Here is a 21,100-nt window from a genome sequence, read left to right as displayed (position 1 = left end):
CTCTCTCTCTCTCTCTCTCTCTCTCTCTCTCTCTCTCTCTCTCTCTCTCTCTCTCTCTCTCTCTCTCTCTCTCTCTCTCTCTCTCTCTCTCTCTCTCTCTCTCTCTCTCTCTCTCTCTCTCTCTCTCTCTCTCTCTCTCTCTCTCTCTCTCTCTCACTCCTCCCTTACAAATCTGTTTCCTATCAGCTCTAATCTAATTCCGGCTTCATTCCGGGCATCCAGTAGCTCCGGCATACTGTTGGGAGGGATTGCGTGGGTGTGCGTGTGTGCGTGTGTTTTGGATGTCGGAACGTTTCTCTTGTGTTCGCGGATTATGAAGGATGTCTGTGTCTCTCGCAGCAGTCCAAGAACTGTTGGCAGCTGTGTTTGTTTGGTTATGGAGACAATATGCGTGCTGGAGAAAACAAAAAAACAAAATAAAAAAAAAACAACATAACCCTTCAGCTAAATGCTGCGGATGGAGGAGGAAGGCTCAGGCTTTGAAGATGCGGGGGGATTCTCTGCGTGGGGACATTTTCCAATCCAGCATGTGGGAGAAGAACGGTGGTTCTGATCAGCATTGTGGCAGCGCATCATTCAGAGAGAGAGGAGTGCATTTATTTAAAGCACTAATGAACAAAATTATTCTGGCTTTCCTGTTCTGTTTACATTTATTATCATTCCTAAGTAGTGACTTGTCCTTTCTTTGGAAATCGTAAACAATTTATTAATTGTCTGAAGAAGAAGAAAAAAATTGCTTTTCACAATAAGAACTCGAGTGTCGGACTGAAAGAGAAAAGAAATCTTTTTCAGTGAGCTCCTCCTTGTGGTTAAAGTACTTTACTACCTAAATGTCGACGATAGACATTAAAGGGGCAGTATTGTGTATTTCCCAAGTACATGCATACTGTACAATGCTATTATATACCATAACCAAGTAACTACGTCACCTTCGGTTATTATACGAATGTTTTATATATCAAATTTGGTCTAAAAGAAATTTTACTCCCTGATTTAACGCCTTGAAATTGGGCCTCTGTCTCTCTCCTGCTCTTGTTGAAACTCCGCCTTCAGGAAGTCGTCACAACATGGCTCCATTAACTGTTTAACAACGTTTTCACCAGCGTTGCTCTGAGAAGTAGCTCCTCTAACAAGCTCAGCAGATACGCAGTTCCACAAGGTGTTTGCTGGTTACGGATGGCTAGTCTGAAGGAGCCGAGTGGGGGAATTAGGAGGGAGGATGTGCTCTGTGCAGCAGAAGCTCATGAGCTTGGAACTGCAACTCAGAGGAAGAAGGCGGTGCTATAGGCTCACCCAGATGTTTTGCACAGCTGAATTGTTGCCACGGGAGATTAAAGGATTTCTCAAACATGCATGAAAGAATGTTAGGCTCTAAAATAATTTCCCTTTAAAAAGACTGAACTTGTATTATAAAGTCAACTTTTTAAGCTGATGAAACTGTAGTTCCCACATATCTAACTATTAGTCACCTTTATAAACTGCCGTGGATCACTGGCTAGTACTGAGATCAACCCAATCTCGCATGTATTTGCTGCCTGATACTCTGCGTAGTTTGATTTTCTTATGTCTTGTAATTTCATTAATAAATGCGTGGAATGTAAGTCAACCCTGTATGTAAATTACTGTTAAGTTAAAGGAAAATTATGGTTTCCAAAAGGATTTACAAATAGAGTCTGATTCTGTGGGTAATATGGCACCCTGCCCAGGGTGGAAGGATTTAGGGGCTGCAACAAGCAGAATAAGAGAAAGAAAATCATCTGTCAAAGGAGGAATTCAAGTACACATCTTTCCGTTTGTGAACAAAGGGAATTTTCACATTTGTTTTAGGTTTTTTTTAAAAATGTTTTGTCTAAAATAATTGGTCGAATATATGAACTGGTCCGATCTGAAAATTATCTACATAGTACAAATGTTAATTTAAATGCAGTTTTGGCCTTTATTCACTCATATTTGTTGTACTCCTTTGGCATTAACAAAGAAGAAATAAGAGTGTGTGAATCACTCTATGAACCAGCTAGACCTGGTCTAATTCACAGTAGACAAATTACATGAAGAGTAGTGTCTAAATTCAGTCTTCAAGGTCTGGTATCCTGTATGTTTTAGCACTTTAAACACACAATTCGTTGAGCAGCACACCTGAACGCATGATGGATGGTTCATTAGCAGGTCTGTGCAGAACTTTGGCATGTTGAATGGATAAAGGCAGTGACATTTAAAACTGGCAGGACATGTGCTCGTGATTTGTAAAAACCTTCGTTTGTGAAAAAATTAACAGGGGAAAAAAAGTTTAACTTCTAAAAACAAGCAAACAAAAAACACGTAGTTACGGACAGATATTAAAGAACGTTGGGTACTATTGTTTTACAGGAAGTGGTGTTCTTGTTTCTCCAATTTTTCGTCTTTTTATTTTATTTTTTAACTATATGTGTTGTAAAGCCTATAATGTCTGTGTCTTTAAATGGAGACGGACCGCGGTGGCTCGTGCTGTAGTTTCGTCATGAAGCGGTGTCTTCAAACAGGCAGCTGGATGACGTTTATCAGGCTGGCCAATCGGATGCAATTAAAGTGACAGCGGACACTCCGTAAACAACGGCCGCGACTTAAATCAAAACAGAGGGAGGACTTTTTTATCACTTATACTTTTATTTTACCTCTCTCGTCAGCAAGTTGCAGCATACGTATAACCATAATTGTTTCGAAAAAGCTTTTGTTGTTTGTAAGTTGTTCACATTTTTCTGACGACTTTACTTTTTTTTTTTTTTTTTTTTTTTACTGTCCGAGAATGGTGAGTTTGACAGCCTGAGTCGTGAGAAATGCTGCCGACGGTTTAATGTGTGTGCTCGTTGTCAAGGTAACAAGCGCCGTGTCATGTAGCGTGCAAGCGGTAGGACCACTTGCCTCGGTCCACTTTGCCGGAGATTAGGTGGTTCAGACGGGCTTTGCTTGTTCTGCTGCGGATAAAATTAGCCTCCTGCAGCGTTTAGAGATCCTCTGTCACTGAGCCCCAAGCGGGAAACCCGGGGGAGGGGGAGACTGTCACGGTTGATTTGTAGGCTGGTTAATTCGTGTTTCATATAAAACTCTGTCCACCTACAGACAGTTCAAATGAGGTCAGTTTGTACCCTCAAATTACAGCAAATACAGCCTCAATGCACTATAGATAGATAGATAGATAGATAGATAGATAGATAGATAGATAGATAGATAGATAGATAGATAGATAGATAGATAGATAGATAGATAGATAGATAGATAGATAGATAGATAGATAGATAGATAGATAGATAGATAGATAGCGACCTAGGCGATACTCCATTTAACATATTTGTTGCTGCAAGGGTGTCAAGATTGAGTGCTAAAAATTCATCCACAACTCTTCACTTTTGGGGGGAACAAATTTGTCTCAAATTCAGAGGCCGTTTGTGGACGGTGTCCACAGGTTCGTTTAGTGAAGTCGAGAAGTTTAAGAAGAATATTGATGTCTGATCAACATAATAACCTCTGAGCGTTTTTGATTAGCGATTTGGGTGAAGTTTAGGATTTCTTTGGTACAGAAATGTCGAGAGCATATCAGCCAGGATGCACCAATATGGAAATTTGAGATGATATTGATATCTAATATTAATGTCGTTGTTATGGCTGATAACCGATATCGACCAATATTATATGTATCTGAGGTATTTCAATGCTCTTTTGACATCTTGAAAAAAACAAAAAACAACCGTACCCCTGACTTCCCCACTTCTTCTTTGATTCAGTTAAATTCAAAGTCTGGACTAATAGCCAATTGAGGTGGTGTGGTATGATCTTAAACAGGCACACTTTCACAGCCACTCTACTATTCACAGTCCAAGTTGACAACAAACCATTTATTTTGTATTTTTGTGGTCCCTCTTGAACTATTTGTTTACTCTAAACTGAGTGATTTTCCTCACTTTAAGTAAACGGCGTGAATTTTCATCCTGTTATACACATACGATACAAGACAGGAGGTACGCTAAATAAGTCTCACACACCATCAACGTACATAACAAGACAGAGTTGACAGCAGAATCTATTTTACTTCTTGGACTTTTCACATGATTTCATTGTTTATCCAGCAGGATGCATCATCTGATTACTTTTCGATGTGTGCTGCAGGATGGCGAGGGCCCCCAGACGCTGTGTGACCTCTGCTTGGCTCAGGTGTGCAGCAGATTAGATGCTTTGTGCAGGAAGGGAGCAGACGGTTCAATGAGCCTCATCTGGGCCCCACTGTTCCCACAGGAACTGGCTGACCAACTGCTGCAAATGATGGCAACCAAAGGTATGAAGGGGAGCTTTAAACTAACTAACCCCATCAAGTCCAGGAAATGAGGAAAGCAGCTGCCAAGGCAGATCAGTTTCTTCGTAAATTTAGGAAAGGCAATCATTAGTTCAGGAATTGACCTGAGGTTGAATCTTCATCCCTTGCGGAAGAATTAGCCTTGTTAAAAAAAAAAAGCTAATCAGATGATTCTTGTGGTTTTTCGCCCACCAGCAGGTCGAGGAATTCCAGGCTGAAATTGTTGGAAATGTTCACTGCACAAACATTACGGAAGACTAAACTGAGGTTTCTTTTTCCTACAATGTCTCCCTTTTTGCTCCTCTCTCCTCCAGGAATGCTGAATGACGTAACTGTTGGGATTTTCCGAAACAGCGAGAAGCTCCGCCTGCGCAGCGCCTCCATCCGCTACTGTAAGGTGTCCGCTAAGGCTTTCCGCCTGGCCCTCTGCCCTCACAGGCTCCTGGAGCTAGACGCCTCCTGGGTCCCCGGGGGTCTAACGGGGGCTGATGTCATCTTGGGCCTGGCCTCCAACCCAGACTGCAGGGCTAGTCTGCAGATGTTGGCCCTCAATGGCTTGAGTCTGAACCTGGGACCTCCGGAAAAGGACGGTGGAGTGTGCGTTGGCTTTAGCTCCCTGCAGGGCCTCAAGACGCTCCACCTCGTCAACACAGATCTAACGGATGATATCCTTGAGGATATTTGTTCTCTCCCCCGGCTGGAGACTTTGGATATCTCCTGTAGCTCTGTGTCTGAATTGAATGCGCTCCTTAAATGTAAAAACACACTGAGATCCCTCATTGTCCACCGGCTGTACCGACTTGAAACGTCTCCTGTCAGGTTGCTTTTTATCTTCGCCCAACTTCATGCTCTTAGGCATCTGGACTTCTCGAACAACCACTTTGCCAATGACGACAGCGAAAGTAGGGTCGACAGAGACGAGACAGTGAGGCAGCTTCTGGAAGCGGGTCCTCAGATTCTCCCGTCGCTTCTCTCTTTAGATATTTCAGGAAGGAAAACGATCAATGACTCGGCGCTCAGAGGCTTTGTGGAGTCCAGGAGTGGCCTCGTCTTTCTCGGTCTGCTTGCCACTGGACTTAGTTCCTCTCCTGTTCTATCTTCACACGAAAACCTAAAAGTAAGCAGCTGTTTCTGGTATCAAGCATTCGGTTTTAGAGCAGGGCTTTTCAAAGTGTGGGGCATTCTATCCACCATGACATGGGGGAAAGAAATACATGGGGACAAGTAATTGGAAACATTTAGCCAACTTCAATAAGCCTATGCCAGAGACATAATGGATAGAACTTTAGTACCTAAAGCTAAGCACTTTAGGTATAAAAGTCCATAGACTAAAGTAAAGCTAGGTTTATTGTTGATGCATAACACTGGGTGCTACCTTTCACTCAAGCTGGACGATTTGGAAGGTGCATCACATTGCACCTTCCAAATCGTATAAGTCCCTTTAAACTTATTACGGTCTGTAATAAGTTTAAAGGGACAGTATTATGTAAAATGATGTTTTTTGAGTTTTACGTCATGTTATAATGTTATTCCCTAGTCAAAACCATAATTGGGGTGTTACTTTGATTCTTTCATGTATGCTTGAGAAATCCTTTAATCTCCCATGGCAACCATTCAGCTGTGCAAAACGCCTGGGTGGACCTAGCTCCGCCTTCGAGGCTCAGCTTCTCCTCAGGCAGGCGCAGATGTGTTTTTTCATTTCTGATTTCTTCTCGGTCACACTTTGAAAAACCCCTGTTTTAGAGCAATCCAAAAAACCCAAAGGTCCCGTTAGGAGAAGGTTGATTCATGCATAAGCTTCTGGTTTATTTTGGACCCGAGGCTCTGTATACTCTCTGAATATGACCATTGTGTTTGCGGACTCTCTGCCGATCTGCTGTGTGTGCTCAGGTAACTGGAGAAGCTAATGAGAAGCAGCTCTGGGAGGCACTCCGAAGGTACAGAGAGAGGGAGTGTTTCGTGAAAGAGGCCCTCATCCATCTCTACCATCTGACTACCGACACTGACAAACCGCAGCCAGACATGCTGAAGGTTCGGCAGCCTTGTTACTTCATTTACTGTTTTATTCTTAATTTCAGCAGTGTTTTATTACATTTTATTCAATATGAGATGGTTATCTACAAAAGTCACCTATGGGCATTTTTCGGGGAAAATTCAAAGCCAAGGGGATAGATCAAACATTTTCAAAGGTAGGATCTGATCAAAGGCTATGACCAAGTGTCTTCCTGCTCTTTAATCATTTCCAGTTAGTATAAATCTAGATTATTTAATTCTGAAGGCCATAGCTAACTCCTTGTCTGAGAGGCGTTAGGTGTCCAACTTTACTGTGTTGGACTTTGTTTGACACCAGTTTGGTTGGTTTTGGGGAGGTTGAGAATGAGCAATCAAACTCTGATGCGGACCAAAAAAAGCGAACTCTGGTCTACCTAAAAACCTAGATCTCGGTTTTTAGGAGACCTGCTGTGGTTCAAATGCATATGTGAATGCCAAGCAGACCGGAGACCGCCCCAAAAGCAGGAGCTAAAGTCCAAGGCATTCTGGGTGAAAGCAGCAAAAACAAACGTGCAAATCTCGCGTTCGTGGGAGAAATGGCTCTTGGTCTTTTACCGAAGATGAAAGCGAAATCCTACAACCGCTAAAATCTGGCGCCACTCCGTTTTTGTTTACATTTTGTCTGGAAGGAAGTAGCGCTCAGTGTCTTCTTCACAGGTTTTTGTGTCGTTTCCTTCAGTGGTTCTTGTTGCAGCACCACCACAGGCGAGGAGGGGAAACTGGTTTTCCAAAGTGTTTGATTCGTTTGACAGAGTGCAGTACGAAAGTGAATTACAGCAGCTGAAAGTGGAACAAATGCTGCAACTTTTGTCTCCAATCCAACCGAATCTGCAGATGACGGGTATTTACATAGAAAACAGCAATTATTTCCGTAGGTGTAGTGATGAGGCTAGCTAGTTATCTGCATGTATTAAAAATTCTTATTACCGTAGTTTCATTTATAACATTTATCATGTACATTATTTTAGTTTTTGACCTTAAATTATATTATTTCACATTGGTGTGTAACAGAAGATGCATCTCTGATTACATAAGGATAAAGCTATATCGATTCTACTAACTGGTTATAACTTTTTGAAAGAACCTCAAAATTCTAAACTATCCCTTAATTTCCATTAACATTTCATAAGTTCAGATTAAAAAAAGCTCAAATGTTGTTTTTTTTTGTGCTGCCCAAAGGAGTAGCAACCTTCCAAGATCTTCAAACGGATTACAGACCACATTTCCACGTTTGGCAGGCCAAAAATTGAGAATTGAGAAATGAATGTCTAATGAGATGACAACGCAGTTCTTGACCTTCTATTAATTCTGTGTGGAATAGGTGAAGCTTCAGAAATATGCAACCTAACAGCTACAATGCATTTGCATATAATGTGTCGAAACTACAACGAGAGAGCAGAAGACTTCAGACAAGCAGGATGAATAAAATGTCTGAATAAAGCCGAGTTCTTCTAGAGGCGTGACGTTAAAATCCTCTATACCTGCCACGTGTAGCGAGAAAATATGATAAAATGTTTATGTTCTTTTCGTGTTGGTTCATATCTGATTAAATCAATCATGATTCGCAGTACTTCACCAATTCTGCTGGGGTTTGAATTCATAATAATAGACACACTGGGGTAAGTTGCACATGTACTTGCAGTCAGGAGCGTAGAGCACAACTGTTGTGTGTCTTTGGTTAGACTTGATTCCCAAATGCAGCTTTACACAAGCACAAGGCCAAAAATCAAACATATCTGTCAGTTTACAGTCAGTTTTCGTCCAATGTGCAGTCGATGTGGAGTTAGCACCCCCTGGTTGTTGTTGAGAATAGAGAGACGAGGTCATGTGCTTTGGGTTGGACTTGCACAGCATTTCATTTCACTTTGGAATCTCAGAAGATTTTTTTTTTGTTTTTGTGCAGAAGAAGCAGCTTCTAACACGCGGCATTACAGCTGAAATGTGGAAAAACGCGACATTCCACAACCGAAAGTTGAGTCAGTTTTTCGGTGGAAAAGCATCAAAATGACACGTTTTTTTGTTGTTGTTTTTTTCATTTTCCAACACTTCTGGAAGCCATCTCAGTCCGAACATATGCTCAACGCTGAGGGACCCCGATGTTCTAATTACTGTGCTTAGGAGTGACTCCAGAGAGGAGGTGCTGGGATAAGTGGTATAGTCCAGCTGCTACAGCTGGCCCGGTGAGCGGCTCTTTGCTTCTGGAAGGTTGCATGCTAATTCCTGGCCTCCGGTTGTTCCAGACAGTTTTCCAGCAATAGCAGCAGGAGAGATGGCAATCTGTTGTCAAGGATGCCTTTTTATTTATTTAATTATTTATTTATTTCCCTTCAGTTGGTGGTGGAGGCCATGCAGAGCCACCCAGAGTCCCCGCATGTCCACCTGTTGGCCACAGCGTGTGTGTTCAACCTGACCACCCGGGACCTGGCAGAGGTTATGCCTGTCAGGCTGATGAGCGCCACGGTAACCCAGCTGCTGCACGCCATGGAGACCTTCCCTAACATCCAGCAGGTGGAGTCAAACACTAAGATCTAACCGACGTAAACGTTTTAGCGACGTGGTTTACTTTACGCAGAGTTGGGTAGTAACTTGCTTTAGTTACTTGAGTAACTTTTTGGGAAAAAATTTAATTCTAGGAATATTTTTTACAAAGCTTTTATATATATATATATTTAATATATATGCTTTTTCTTGAGTAATTTTATTATGAAGTGTTGCTACTGCTACTTAAGTAAAATTTCTGGATACTCTACCCACTGCGAGTAACTTCACTAAATGAAGAACAAACATGCCGTAACCAGAAATTCACCAGACACACACATGCAGTTTCTCTTAAAGTTTCACAGCCTTTATATAGAAAGAAACTGATTTGGAAAAAGAAAATTATTTCTCCGGATTTTGTTATTATGTAATTATGTCATCTATGTGAGTCGTTTACATTTTGATTCTAAAAAAATTCCAAAATCTCCACATAACTTCATAATTTGGTTCGTCTGTGTCATGAGTTGAGAGTTTTGAGATGGTGAGGTGGACCCAGGTTTGTAGGAGTAAATGATTGTTTTAACGGCGATAACGAAGAACACAGAGAAATCCAGGCAGCACGGGTGAGCAGCGGCAACAGCTCTGACTCTGGTAGCAGCCGGTTATCCAGGCAGCACAGGTGAGCATAAAGGCGAAGAACTCAAACGCTGGTAGCTCTGGCGATATGACTTGAGACAAAGATAATTGACGTTCAACAAACGACAAGGACCCAACAAGGAGCAGGGAACACAGGTGGGATTAAACACACAAGGAAAGTAATCAGGGCAAACGAGGGACAGCTGACGGGTAGCCGGGACATCACGGAGACAAAACTGAACCTAAGTAAACCAAATCCTCACAGTCTCATGATGTCATTTTTAAAAACAAAAAAAAACATTTGTATCAAATACTTGCTTTGTTGTCAACTTTTCACTTTTATTTAAGTAAAAATATGCTGAAGTGGTGCTGCTTTCGTGTTTTGTTGTTGTTATGACTTTAGGCCGCTCTATTTTGGACTGAATTTTCATACTTTGTTATGTTTCTTCCTTCCATTTTTCCAGGTGCAGAGCAACTGTCTGATGGCGCTCTGCAATGATTACCTGCTGCAGAATGTTCCTTTTGACAGGTTAGTTTGCTAACCCAACCAGACGCTAATTTAACTGTGAGCACCATGGAAAAGTTGCACTTTTATTCTGTTTCTAAGATTTTTTTTTTTTTTTTCCAACCTTAAACGTTTCAGATCATCAATCAATTTTTTTATGTCAGACAAAATGCAGCTGGTGATCAATCAATCAATCAATCAAATTGTATTTGTATAGCACATTTCAGCAGCAAGGCATGTCAAGGTGCTTTACATCATAACAAACACAAAAACACAAAGTGCTGCAACATAGACTCAACAATCAAAACATTACATTAAGTCAAGTGCCATTATGAAATTGGTAATTGATCACGTTTCAAATACAATTCTAAACAGGTGGGTTTTAGGTCAAAATTTAAAGGAAGTCAGTGTTTCAGCTGTTTTACAGTTTTCTGGAAGTTTGTTCCAGATGTGTGGTGCATTGAAGCTGAATGCTGCTTCTCCTAGTTTGGTTCTGGTTCTGAGTTTGCATCCAAGACATGTTAGTGTGGCATACTGTCTCTGCTGCCCGAATATTGAGCTGTTAGCATGTCATAATCAGTCAGAGGCCTCTTCAGATTCGATGCAACACTGACTGCTACCAGAGAGCCTTCCTGCCCAAAGCATCATCATCATCATCATCCCCAATGACTGTTTGAAAATACTTGGACGATATGAGATATGGCAACATTTGATTTACTCTTAGGATCGATAATGTATTTGAAAAAAAAATATATATATAATCTGTTTGTAAATAACCCGAGGTTAGGGTTATTTCCAATCCTTCATTTGGGGGTCTACTACACTCGTTCGCTTCCAGAAGATCCTGCAAAAAAAAAAAAGTCATCAGTTTATGATCTTAAGTTCAAATGCACTGAGGGAAAAAATAGAGAAAAAAGTACAGCTTTATTCCAACTTTTACAGTGGTCTAGTCAAAGACTTGACATAAATCTGATTGTGATGCTGTAGCATGACTTGATGTACGGTTTTTATTCTCTAAAGTTGCTTAAGAGTGGGCTGATTGCTGCAAACATTTGGGTAGGACAATAACTTATTCAATTTAGTTGGTATTTATTTTTCAGATAAGGCCAAGTTGGTTTAAATACATTTTTACCCTTGATAAATTAAATCATATTTTAAAAACACATATTGCATCCAATTGTGATATCTTTATCTGGGGGGAAAAAAATAGTTTTATCTAATATGTGTAAAAAAAAAACTTAATGAGGAGAATAAATACCTTTCCACTGTGCTGTGATTTGTATGTGTTTTCCTGAAGTTGACTTTCTGTGTAACTGCTTTGCATTTTGGTGGTAATGAGTCTTTGATCCATGCTGTGTTCACGACTCAGGTATTTAGCGGCCATGTTGGTGATCAAATGGCTGAGCAACCACGAGGAGCCGACCCTGCAGAGGATTGCGGTGGCCGTCATCTCTGTCCTTGTGGCGAAGGTTGTTCCCTCTCTGAGCTTTGCCTGATTTAGAGCTCCGGTTAAATCCAGAAAAACACCGACAGTTTTATGGCTGATTAAAGGAACTTTTAAAAAAAATATATCAAGTTTGACATTTACTAGAACTTTTAAAACGAAAGAAAAAAATCAACCATAGCTCATGTTTTGCTTTCGTGTGCAGATTTCCATAGAGGAGACAGCACTGCTCAGCAACGACATGTCATTTATGAAGGTTTGTTGCCATTTCAAATGAATGCTACAAGCCTACGACAAAAGGAGAATATTTTCTTTCTTGATTGTTTCAATTTGTTTTGTTTTATTTTTTTTTTTAAATGGGACATTACATTCTAATTAACATTTACATTTAAATTCATGCGAAAACCAGCCAACTGGCAAATTCTCATCTCTAGAACATCAGCAGGTCGATGATGTTAAATAATAATAAGACAAAACAGCCTCAAACTGTTGCACACACAAAAAAACTCTTCATAAAAGAGAAAAGGGGGTAATTAAACAGTTGTTGGTAATTTGTACTGTGTAATTGTTCAATCATTTTCACTATAAGTTGAGTGGAGTTAGCATAGCTAACGCTAGGCTAAGCAGGCTTAAAAATTAGCCTGCGTCCTAGATTAGGGGTGCCCAAACTTTTGCATGTCGTGGCCTCGCTCCCAACCAGCTTTAGCTTCTGAGCAGGGACACACAGGCAGCACTGCAAAATACATAAAGCAGCATCGACTTTTACTTTCTTTTCAATAATTATTTTTGGTTTTCTATGCTACGCTAGCTTGAGGAGCCAGCGGCTTAATGAATTGCGCTGGCAGCCAATCAGAAAGATGAGCATGGCAAATAACATTTGAATGAATTATTTTACCTTATATTTTAAAATAACGAGTGACAAACAGATTAGATTTTATGATTTAAAAAAATTAGTTTAGAAAAAAAAATCATCATTCTGCCAGTTTTCTGAAACTCCCCTAGCATCCATTTTTCTTCCCGTTGCCACAATTTGGTTGAAAAATTTATATACACGCAGACGCATTCGTTTCATCCTCTCCTCTCTGAAACCTCGCTCTGACTCATCGCCTCTCCTTGCTGTCTGTCTCACAGCAGCTGCTGACTGTCGTGCAGCAGAAAGCCATGCTGGGCGTGGTAGACCCCACTCTGAAGTTTGCCCTGAGCGCGCTGTGGAACCTGACCGACGAGACGCCCACGGCCGCCCGCAACTTCATCGAGTGTCAGGGCCTGGAGCTCTACAAGGAGGTTCTGGAGGTCAAAGAGCACAAAATAACTCACTGATAAGCCCATTCATTTCGAAACGCAGTTTTAAAAACAGTGACTTTCTCCTTTCTTGTATATGTTTTTTTTCTCTTTTGCTTGTTTTGCATTGCAGTCCTACTACAGCGAAACTACTGTTCAACAGAAAGTTCTTGGCCTTTTGGTGGGTATAGAGAGTATGAATGATAGAAACCACGATTAAAATGTAAGCACACTGTTGGGACGCTGAAAAAGACTATCGTTATGTTCAAGTTTTGCTAAAATATCATCTCAATCCTAAACATGTAGCAGTAGCACACACGTCCCCAATGCTAATATTAGCATCCACATTTCTAAAAGTTTATTTATTTTCTTAAGTTTCATGAATCCCTGAAACACATGAAAGCTGAATGGGTATAATTGCACTTTACTGATGACTGAGGAACCTAAACAACATATTCAAAACAATATCTTTGTGTTTGAGCTTCTTATGTCTATTCATTCCATAATTTAGCCACAAAAGGGGTTTTTGCATCTACCACCTGTGAAGCCAAACTTTCCATCGTTCTTAAACTGTAGTTGTGGGACTCCCACACTCACTTCAAGGGCCACAAATGGCCCCTTGGCCTCGCTTTGTACACCCCACTATCACATCATTTGAAATGAACAAACACTCTGTTGCAGTTCTTGTAATTCCATCTGTAGTGCAACTCGATTTTATAAAAGCAAAAGCATCCAGTCCTTGTGTTCCGTTAAGAACAACATAGCGGAGGTGGAGGAGCTCCAGTCTGACCTGATGGATGAAGACCTGTTGGAGCACATCCTCAGCCTCCTGCAGGACTCCCAGATGGTGGTGGGGGTGCGCTACTTTGCAGGAGGGATTCTGGCGCAGCTGGCCTCCAGAGCAGAGGCCTGGACGCTGGACCACGCGCTCCGGCGCACCGTTCTGGAGCAGCTGGTGTGTGTCCCGGTCACAGAAGATAGGTCTGTTCATCAAGACGGTTTCTTTCAGCGTCTCTTTTTGTTTCCCTGCAGCATGAATCAGTAACAACATGGCCTCATCTGGAGCAGGAGATGGTGTCTTACAGGTGAGGCTGTAGGACAGAGCCGAGAGGAGGTTTTGTTAGTATTGGCTCCTATGTGTAAACTGTAACGTTTTAAGTAACATCCACTTCCCCCTGCAGAAGAATTCCTCTTGAACATTTTGGTATTTGTCTCATTCAAACATCCTCATCTCATCTGATTTAACTTACAGCCACTTAAAGTCGCACTATGTAACAGATTATCCTTTTCGCATATTTGTTAAGACTGTCACCATATTGTGACAGTGGAGTATGAGACAGGTAATCTGTGATTTTCTTTTTTTAAATCAATATTTTTTACCTCCTCCCTGAGCTACTATTGCCTGAAGAAATGCACCGCTCCCGACCAAAAGCAACCAATCAGAGCCAGGAGGAGGGGCTTAGCACTGTCAGTCAACCTCATGTACACGCTGCTTTATGTGCCAATGGTAGAGAAACAACTTACGGTTGATCCGTCGTCATTGGTGGCCAGCCTATCTAGACTGATCATTGACAACAGGCTATGCTAGCTGCAACGTAGCAGAGCGCAAGAGGGGGAGAGAGAGAGGGAGGATGAGCAGCGCCACATGCGATTGTGATTGACAGCGCTGGTTAGTTAGAACTGGGAGAAGGCAGAGAAGCTCAACTTTCTCATACCATACTGTCCCGACATAGTGACAGTTTCAACAACTATGAAAACAAATATATTTTTAGAAATGTATGTCCTTTGTGGCATTTCTGTACAAGGTTTATAAATCTAGAGACACATTTTCAACTCTTTTGCTCTTTGCAAAATAATCTACACTTAGTCAGATTGGGTGGAAAACATCGTTCAACTTTAATTTTCAAGTTTTGCTCAGGATTTAGGACTGGACTTCAACTAGGCCACTGAAACACATTGATGGCTGCATGTTTGCTTTTCAGGGAGTTTTTGTTGTAAAAACTGTGAAACCCATGGATCGTTTTCATTTCAATTCAAAATTACGTCCTACTATTCTTCTGTCTGTTGCATAAAATCCCATTAAAACACTTTGAAGGTTGTGGGTGTAATATGACAAAGCAAAACGGTCAAAGGTTATGAATCCTTTTGCAAAGCACTTTTCATCTTGCATAGGCCTTTATGAAATGCCCTTAGCTCATTTTTTTCATCCTGTGGACTCCACCGCTCTTATGCAACGCTTCGCACTTTATGCTGTGCGTCAAAAAAATGCATCTCTCTTGAAACACAAATGTACGTTTATTGTTACCGAGTTTCTACTGATGAGTGCAGCCAGAGTGTTGCCGCCAGCACCTGGAGCTGAAAACCTTTTCGAGTCCAATTTCTGAATAATTTAATGTTAGAAACACAGAAAGTGAACATCTGGTGCAAACGAAGAAGCCGGAGTATAAAGTGTTACATCAAATCGTAGTGATTGTCTTTCTGCTTTCAGGTCCTTCCGTCCATTTTGCTCTCTGCTTCAGACTTGCCAGCCCTCTGGGGTCCAGCTGTGGGCGGTGTGGGCGATACATCTCGTTTGCAGACAAAACGGTAAGAAAACAACGTCAGCAGACACCTAAAGATGAGGCCAGTGAACGTTTTTGGCACCTAAATCTTGAATGGTGTCGAGTATTTTCAGGCGCTCTTCTCTGAAAATTATTTGTCTTTTTCAAACGGTGCAGCTTCGTATTACATCCACATGCTAACCAAGGAGGGCCTGATGGAGCTTCTGAAAGCACTGGACACACATCCCGACACACACAGCGACGTTAAGAGGATTTCCCAAAGCATCGTGCTGATGGTACAGGAACAACAGACTCCCTGTGAGGTGGCGAACAGCCAGACGGAGCCTGGGAAGTCCTAACAAAAGTGCTTTAAAAAGCTTTTTTAAACGGATCTGGCGTGTGGTCGCCATGACGACACAAAATGAATAAATACAGTTGTTCAGAATGGTGTGTGGTTACGTAATGACTGCTTGTTAAATACTGCGTCTTGTATTTAATTGGGATTCGGTGTGATAGAGCAGTGTGAATTGGGACGCGAGTATGGAAAACCAGTCAAATCAAACATGTCTTTCAAAGATTGTTCAAAATAAAAATCTCAAAGTTGTGGCGTCTGTTTCTTTTACGCCAGCCTTTATGGAAAAGAGGCAAGAACCTCAGTGTCCAGAGCAAACTGTTAGACAAAGTGGTGGCAGCGTCATGCAGTGGGGGTTATTTTTCTGGATGACCAGAGTTGATGGAAAGCAGGGCGCCTTCGTAAAAAGTCTTTTAAAGTCTCAAAGTTGTGTATTTGAAATTAAGGCCTTAAAATTTCTTAAATTCTTTTTTTTTTATGTTAGTTGGCCTTACATGCCTAAACCACTTTAATGTAGCTTTTTGTCTTGCAGGAAACTTTCTTGTCAGGCAAAGGTTTGAGTCGAACGCAAACATCTTCGTAGCATCATTCTGTCACTCGAGGCGACGGAGGTTACCGGCAACTAGCTGCTCATATTCCCTTCCTTACTGGTGGGATTTCTGCTTCTACAACGGGCATAAAGCCGGTTTTATAGTCTTTGCTATGCTTGATTGTAATGCAGCAGGTCTCCCCAACCAGACCCTATGTTTGTAGTATTTTTCCGTCTTAAATTTAATCCAAGGTGGCATTAAAAAAAGGTCTTCAAACGTTTTAAATTTGACTTGCTGAAACCTGCGGATACCCTGGAGAGATGGAAGCCGTTAAATAAACCCTAATGCAGAATGAAAACCTGTTTTAGGCTGTAGAAAACAGGAAAACGGTGCACCACAGGTGCCGCTAGATCTGTGATAAAGTGTCAAAGCATTTTCATTTGTTGGAATGGCCCAGTCAAAGTCCAAACCTATAAGCAAAATTGATCATCCACAGATGGACCTCAGAAAATAAGTACAGTGAAAGGTGGTTGAAAGAAGCAGCGACTGCAGCTGATAAACTCAAGTTTGAAGCTCGTCTGTTAAGAAATGAGCAGCTTCAACACCTACCGCTAGATGGCGCTTTCGTTCTTCACCTCAGAAATAAGTATATGTATATGCCTTAAAATCGTGCTTATTTAAATAAATTCATTAGTTAAATGTCTAGAATCAAGTCATATGTGTTTATTGATACGTTACAAAACCTCTATGAAGCTTTTGGGTTTTGTATCTGTGCCCTGAGTAACAACAAGCACAGCCGACAAAAACCCCCGTCTTCCTTCTGCTCTCACTCTGTTAGATGCTGAATTCATTAAATTTTATGTAACGCGGCTCGGAGAAGGAGCCGCTCCACGGCGTCGCTTGTAAGTTGGCCTATTTATAATTCCTTTTGAAAAAAAAAAGATTAACGAGACGAGGAGAAATGCTCGAGCCTCGCCGCTGTCTTTAACTTTCAAATTAAAAGGAGCCCGACAACAAGATTAAAGCTTCGCGCGCTAATAATAATTCAGCGGAAACAGTTGTGTGATGCAGGATGTCCTAACAGACCGGAAACGGCAGCTCAACCATGAAACGTCACACTACATGTGGCGGTGCTTTGGCTTAAAAAGGTCAAGATTTCTAAAGAGAACTTGGATCAAGGTTTCAATCAGACGGCTTGCTCTGAGACATGATACGTGTGGTGGAAACTGCTTTGCGTTGTAACGGACTGTCTGAATATATATTCCTTAATAAATATTGTTGTCTATTTTACTGCTATTTCATTTATTTATATAAAAAAAGAGGGGGCCATATGTATTTATTTACCGTCTTTTCGATGCATAAGAGTTTTAATACAAAACGTGGTACATGGATCTGAAAGTTTTTTTATTATTATTATTTTGTTGGAGGGTGAAGTGGGGACTCAAAACTATCTGCCCATGTGAAGAAGTATTTCCACCTGCTGATTAAATCATGCATTCGCTGCACAACAAGCTGCTTATTCCTTGTCCTTTAGAAATGCTTAAATAAAACATGTCTGACAGCATGAAGTAGGCAAAAAAAATCTCTAAGTGCAAACTCTCTCACCTAAAGTCTTAAAGGGACGGTATAATGTGGTTTCCAGGCACATAGTGCCATTATATAGCACTATTAATGCTAACCTCAGTTGTTAAAAAAAAATCAATACGTATCAATTATCACTTCAAAGAAATTGGACTTCGTAATTTAATGCCTTGAAACTGGGCCTCTGTCTCTTTAAAAACTCCTCTTTCTGAAACGCCGCCTTCAGGAAGTAATCATAGCATTGTTTTAACCAGCATTGCACTGAGAAGTAGCTTGTATACTGCTAAACGCAGAAATTACTGAAATAAATATTTTTGGTTTCATAAACATTTATTTTTGTACGAAAATGTCAAATATTAAAACCAAAACGTTGCCTTTACGTCCTGGTACTGGAGTTTAAATGTGCATTCACACCAGTCCGGTTTAGTCTGATCTAATCAAACTCCAGTTCGTTTGTCTAGAAAGTCTGGTTTGTTTGGGGACGTGTGAACTGCACTCTGATGTGGACCCGAAAGCTAACTCTGGTCCGCTTAAAAACCTGTCTTGGTTCAGCTGAAGTAACTCTGAAGAAAACAGCGCAGAGCATTCTGGGTAAATATAACCAAACGAAAATGCATGAGTCTAGCAATAGTGGAAGGAACGGCTTGTGTTTTTCTTTTTGTTTGTTTTTGTTTGTTTTTTTACCAAAAACAAAAAGAAAATTTGACACCACTCCATTTAAGCTTACGTTTTGTGAAGGAGGAAGTTGCTCTCCATGTCTTCTTCAGAGGTTTTCATTTTGTTTCCTTCAGTGGTTCTTGACATAGCGCCACCACAGGCGAGGAGGGGAACAGATTTTCCAAAGGGTTTTGATCATGTGACAATGCAGTGTGAAAGTGAACCACACAAGCTGAAAAAGTAACAAATGCTACCATTTTGGTCCCAAACCGAATGGAGTCTACAGGACTATCAGGTGTGAAACCATCCTGAGGTTTTCAAAAAACATTCAGTCATGCACAAGGAACGTATTGTGGTTTGGTATTGTGCTTGCTTCTCAAGCTGCAAGGTGATTTTTCATAATTCGACAGCTGTCATCGTCCTGCTGTCTGAAACTACGGACATCAGGAAGGTGCTGTGAATCGGCAACAACGCTTGGACGAACGAAATGTGCCAAAATAAGTCTGGCATCGACGGAGAGAGCTGTTATGTTCCATTTTAGAGAGGTATTGTTACAGGACTCCAATTAGCTTTTGCTGTGTTTGGGTAGGCCGAGTAGGAACATGCTTCTGTGACAATCCAGAGTTCAGCTTGTTTTTGTTAGACACTCGTTGTTTGTTCAGGTTTAAGAACAATCTGGAGCAGAGGGGACACATACCAGCCTGCTACAGATATAGTCATCAAACTACATAATCACATTTCCCAAAATGTCACAAAACAATGGAACAGCTAAAGCCTAGAGGAATACAGCAGATGCAAAAATAGGACTTGTGGCCAAAAATAGAGAACAAGGAGATAAATAAAGAAGCAAACAGCAGACATGAGATAAGAGAGTCGGCTGAGTCCAAGAATATTAAAGTCCCCTATCATGTTTCACGACTAGTGCAAAAATACTACAGTACAGTCAAACTTTTCAGACTCACTCTCAGGTACTTAAATGTCACCGCGCTACTTTCGAGTCAAAGCTCAGCGTGAATTAGCATCTCATTATCTCGCATGCGCGGCCATCTTCATTGGATCAAAACACCCCGGTGAACTGGTCACATCTCCAGCTCTGAACGCGGACGCACACTGCGAGGCCCGCGCGCGACAGAGCGGGTTGATGTCGGGGTTTTTTCTTCTTCTTCTTCTTCTTTTCAGCTGGAGGCCCGTTAGACACCAGCTAACCTTCTGAGCAGTACAAAAACAAAATGCAGCGAAAGAGCAGAGCACGAAGAGAAACTGAGCAACAAGAAGAAGAAGAAGAAGAAAAAAGATAAACGCGCGCGCGCTTCTCCAGGCGCTGTGATGAAAGGACGCAGCATCTCCTCTGAAATGACCTTTTTATTGCCGGGGAAGGATACAGAGATAGCAGGCCTCTGAGCCTGTTAGCAGATCTGTTGCAATGGAAGCGTCATCCGTCACTCCGCCGACTAAAAGCAGTCATTCAGAACTCATTTTATCTGTTGTGTTTGTTTCAAAAACATATGGTGTTTGCCAGACGGGCACCGGATGTTCAGTAATTTATGATGAATCACTGCTTCCGATTTCAGAACAATCAGAGCAGAGACAAACAAATTACCCCCCCTCTAAAACAAAGCTAATTACTTTTTTTTTTTGTAGCTCTCAATTTCCAGCAGAATCAGAGCGAAATTACCAACAACAAAAAATCAAGACTGGACAGATTGCGAAAGTATTCATGTATTCATGACCCTTGACGTTCTCACATTTTTTCACGTTCCAAACACAAATTAGATGAGTTTTTAAATGAGGTTTTATCTACCAGACTAACACAAAGCTTAATAGTTCACAATAGACAAAGTAGGATGTGCATTTGTCTTCAGGCCCCCTTTTACTTCGATGCCACTAAGGAAATGCAGTGCAACTTTTCAGCATGGAGGCTCATTCAGTCTAAACCCAGAGGGACCAGAAATAACGAACATGCATCACCACGGAAACCAACTTTGAACAAGACATTGTCCCCATATTGTGCGTGGAACAACTTTTCCAACAATATTACTAAATTATTGACATAAAACAAACACATTTCTTGCTGGAAAGTTACTTGCAAGTGAATTTCCTCTTAGCTCAAGTCTACTAAGAGGTTTGCACTAGAAACTAGGCCAAAATTACTTAAGATTTTGTGGTTTTTGCAGTGTAAGATCCTAATACAATACATAGAAGTTTGCGATTTTAAGGCCACAAAATGTGAAAGTGCGAATAGTTTTTGCAAGTTTCAGCCAAAACAGACACACCAAACGCAGCTGTTGCCGCTTTTCCTGAGTGTTCCTGTTCCGGCTGAGTGCCGCTGTGTGTCGGGGTCGGACCCCGCTGAGAGTCATTTTATCGTTTCTAAGTGGAACAGAACAATGATGAAATCTCTCTCAAATGACTGAAACTGATGGATCCAGGTTCTATAACTTCAGTGTATAATTCCTCAACACCTCACACAACACATTATCCTACAGCGTGTGTGTGTGTGTGTGGGGGGGGGGGGGGGTGTGCGTGTGTGTGTGTGTGTGAGTGGGCATATTTCTAAATAGATTTGTCAATTAGATCCACTCTAACCAGATGTCACGTTTCCTGACCACAGGGCGTTTCATACCGGCGTAGAACGGTGAGTGAAGCAGAGAAAACCTGGATCTGATCACTGTTTGCGTTTTTCTTCCTCCGTTCTCTGAGCAGGCTCACAGCCAAAGCCT

The 21,100-nt window shown here is 41.4% G+C and overlaps 2 protein-coding genes and 1 long non-coding RNA gene across 6 annotated transcripts in view; 1 reads left to right on the top strand and 2 right to left on the bottom strand.

Moving 5' to 3' along the window:
• Positions 1 to 138: 138 nt before the first annotated feature.
• On the top strand, positions 139 to 15,864 carry LOC116721130 (protein zyg-11 homolog). Of its 3 annotated transcripts, XM_032564663.1 has the most exons (15): positions 140 to 2,785; positions 4,141 to 4,185; positions 4,267 to 4,306; positions 4,639 to 5,441; positions 6,215 to 6,355; positions 8,708 to 8,884; positions 9,955 to 10,019; positions 11,365 to 11,464; positions 11,645 to 11,695; positions 12,571 to 12,732; positions 12,854 to 12,901; positions 13,475 to 13,675; positions 13,753 to 13,805; positions 15,209 to 15,306; positions 15,438 to 15,864. In XM_032564663.1, the coding sequence occupies exons 1-15, from the start codon at positions 2,783 to 2,785 to the stop codon at positions 15,617 to 15,619; spliced, it is 2,169 nt and encodes a 722-aa protein (XP_032420554.1). In that variant the 5' UTR covers positions 140 to 2,782; the 3' UTR covers positions 15,620 to 15,864. The 3 variants fall into 3 exon arrangements, with proteins under 3 accessions (XP_032420553.1, XP_032420554.1, XP_032420551.1); XM_032564662.1 differs by having other exon boundaries at positions 139 to 2,785; positions 4,141 to 4,306; positions 12,574 to 12,732; XM_032564660.1 differs by having other exon boundaries at positions 4,141 to 4,306.
• LOC116721163 (uncharacterized) lies at positions 10,181 to 11,403 on the bottom strand. Its single transcript, XR_004339540.1, has 2 exons — positions 11,254 to 11,403; positions 10,181 to 10,839 (listed from the first exon to the last, which is right to left on the bottom strand). It is a non-coding gene; the product is annotated as an uncharacterized LOC116721163 (long non-coding RNA).
• Positions 13,642 to 21,100, bottom strand: part of LOC116721146 (leucine-rich repeat-containing protein 52-like) — a 25,570-nt gene continuing 18,111 nt past the window's right edge. The window contains exon 4 of one of the 2 annotated variants that reach the window (XR_004339531.1): positions 13,642 to 13,811. Coding sequence is in view for 1 of the 2 variants with exons in the window: in XM_032564696.1 (XP_032420587.1) it covers positions 13,759 to 13,811 (53 nt within the window). In the remaining variant the exon portion in view is untranslated. The remainder of the gene's footprint in view (positions 13,812 to 21,100) is intronic. The other variant, XM_032564696.1, reaches the window with a different exon arrangement.

The sequence above is a fragment of the Xiphophorus hellerii genome, chromosome 6 (genome assembly GCF_003331165.1).
Source record: "Xiphophorus hellerii strain 12219 chromosome 6, Xiphophorus_hellerii-4.1, whole genome shotgun sequence".
Lineage (NCBI taxonomy): Eukaryota > Metazoa > Chordata > Actinopteri > Cyprinodontiformes > Poeciliidae > Xiphophorus > Xiphophorus hellerii.
The sequence above is the reverse complement of the archived record's forward strand: the minus strand, read 5'-3'. Positions and strand labels throughout refer to the sequence as shown.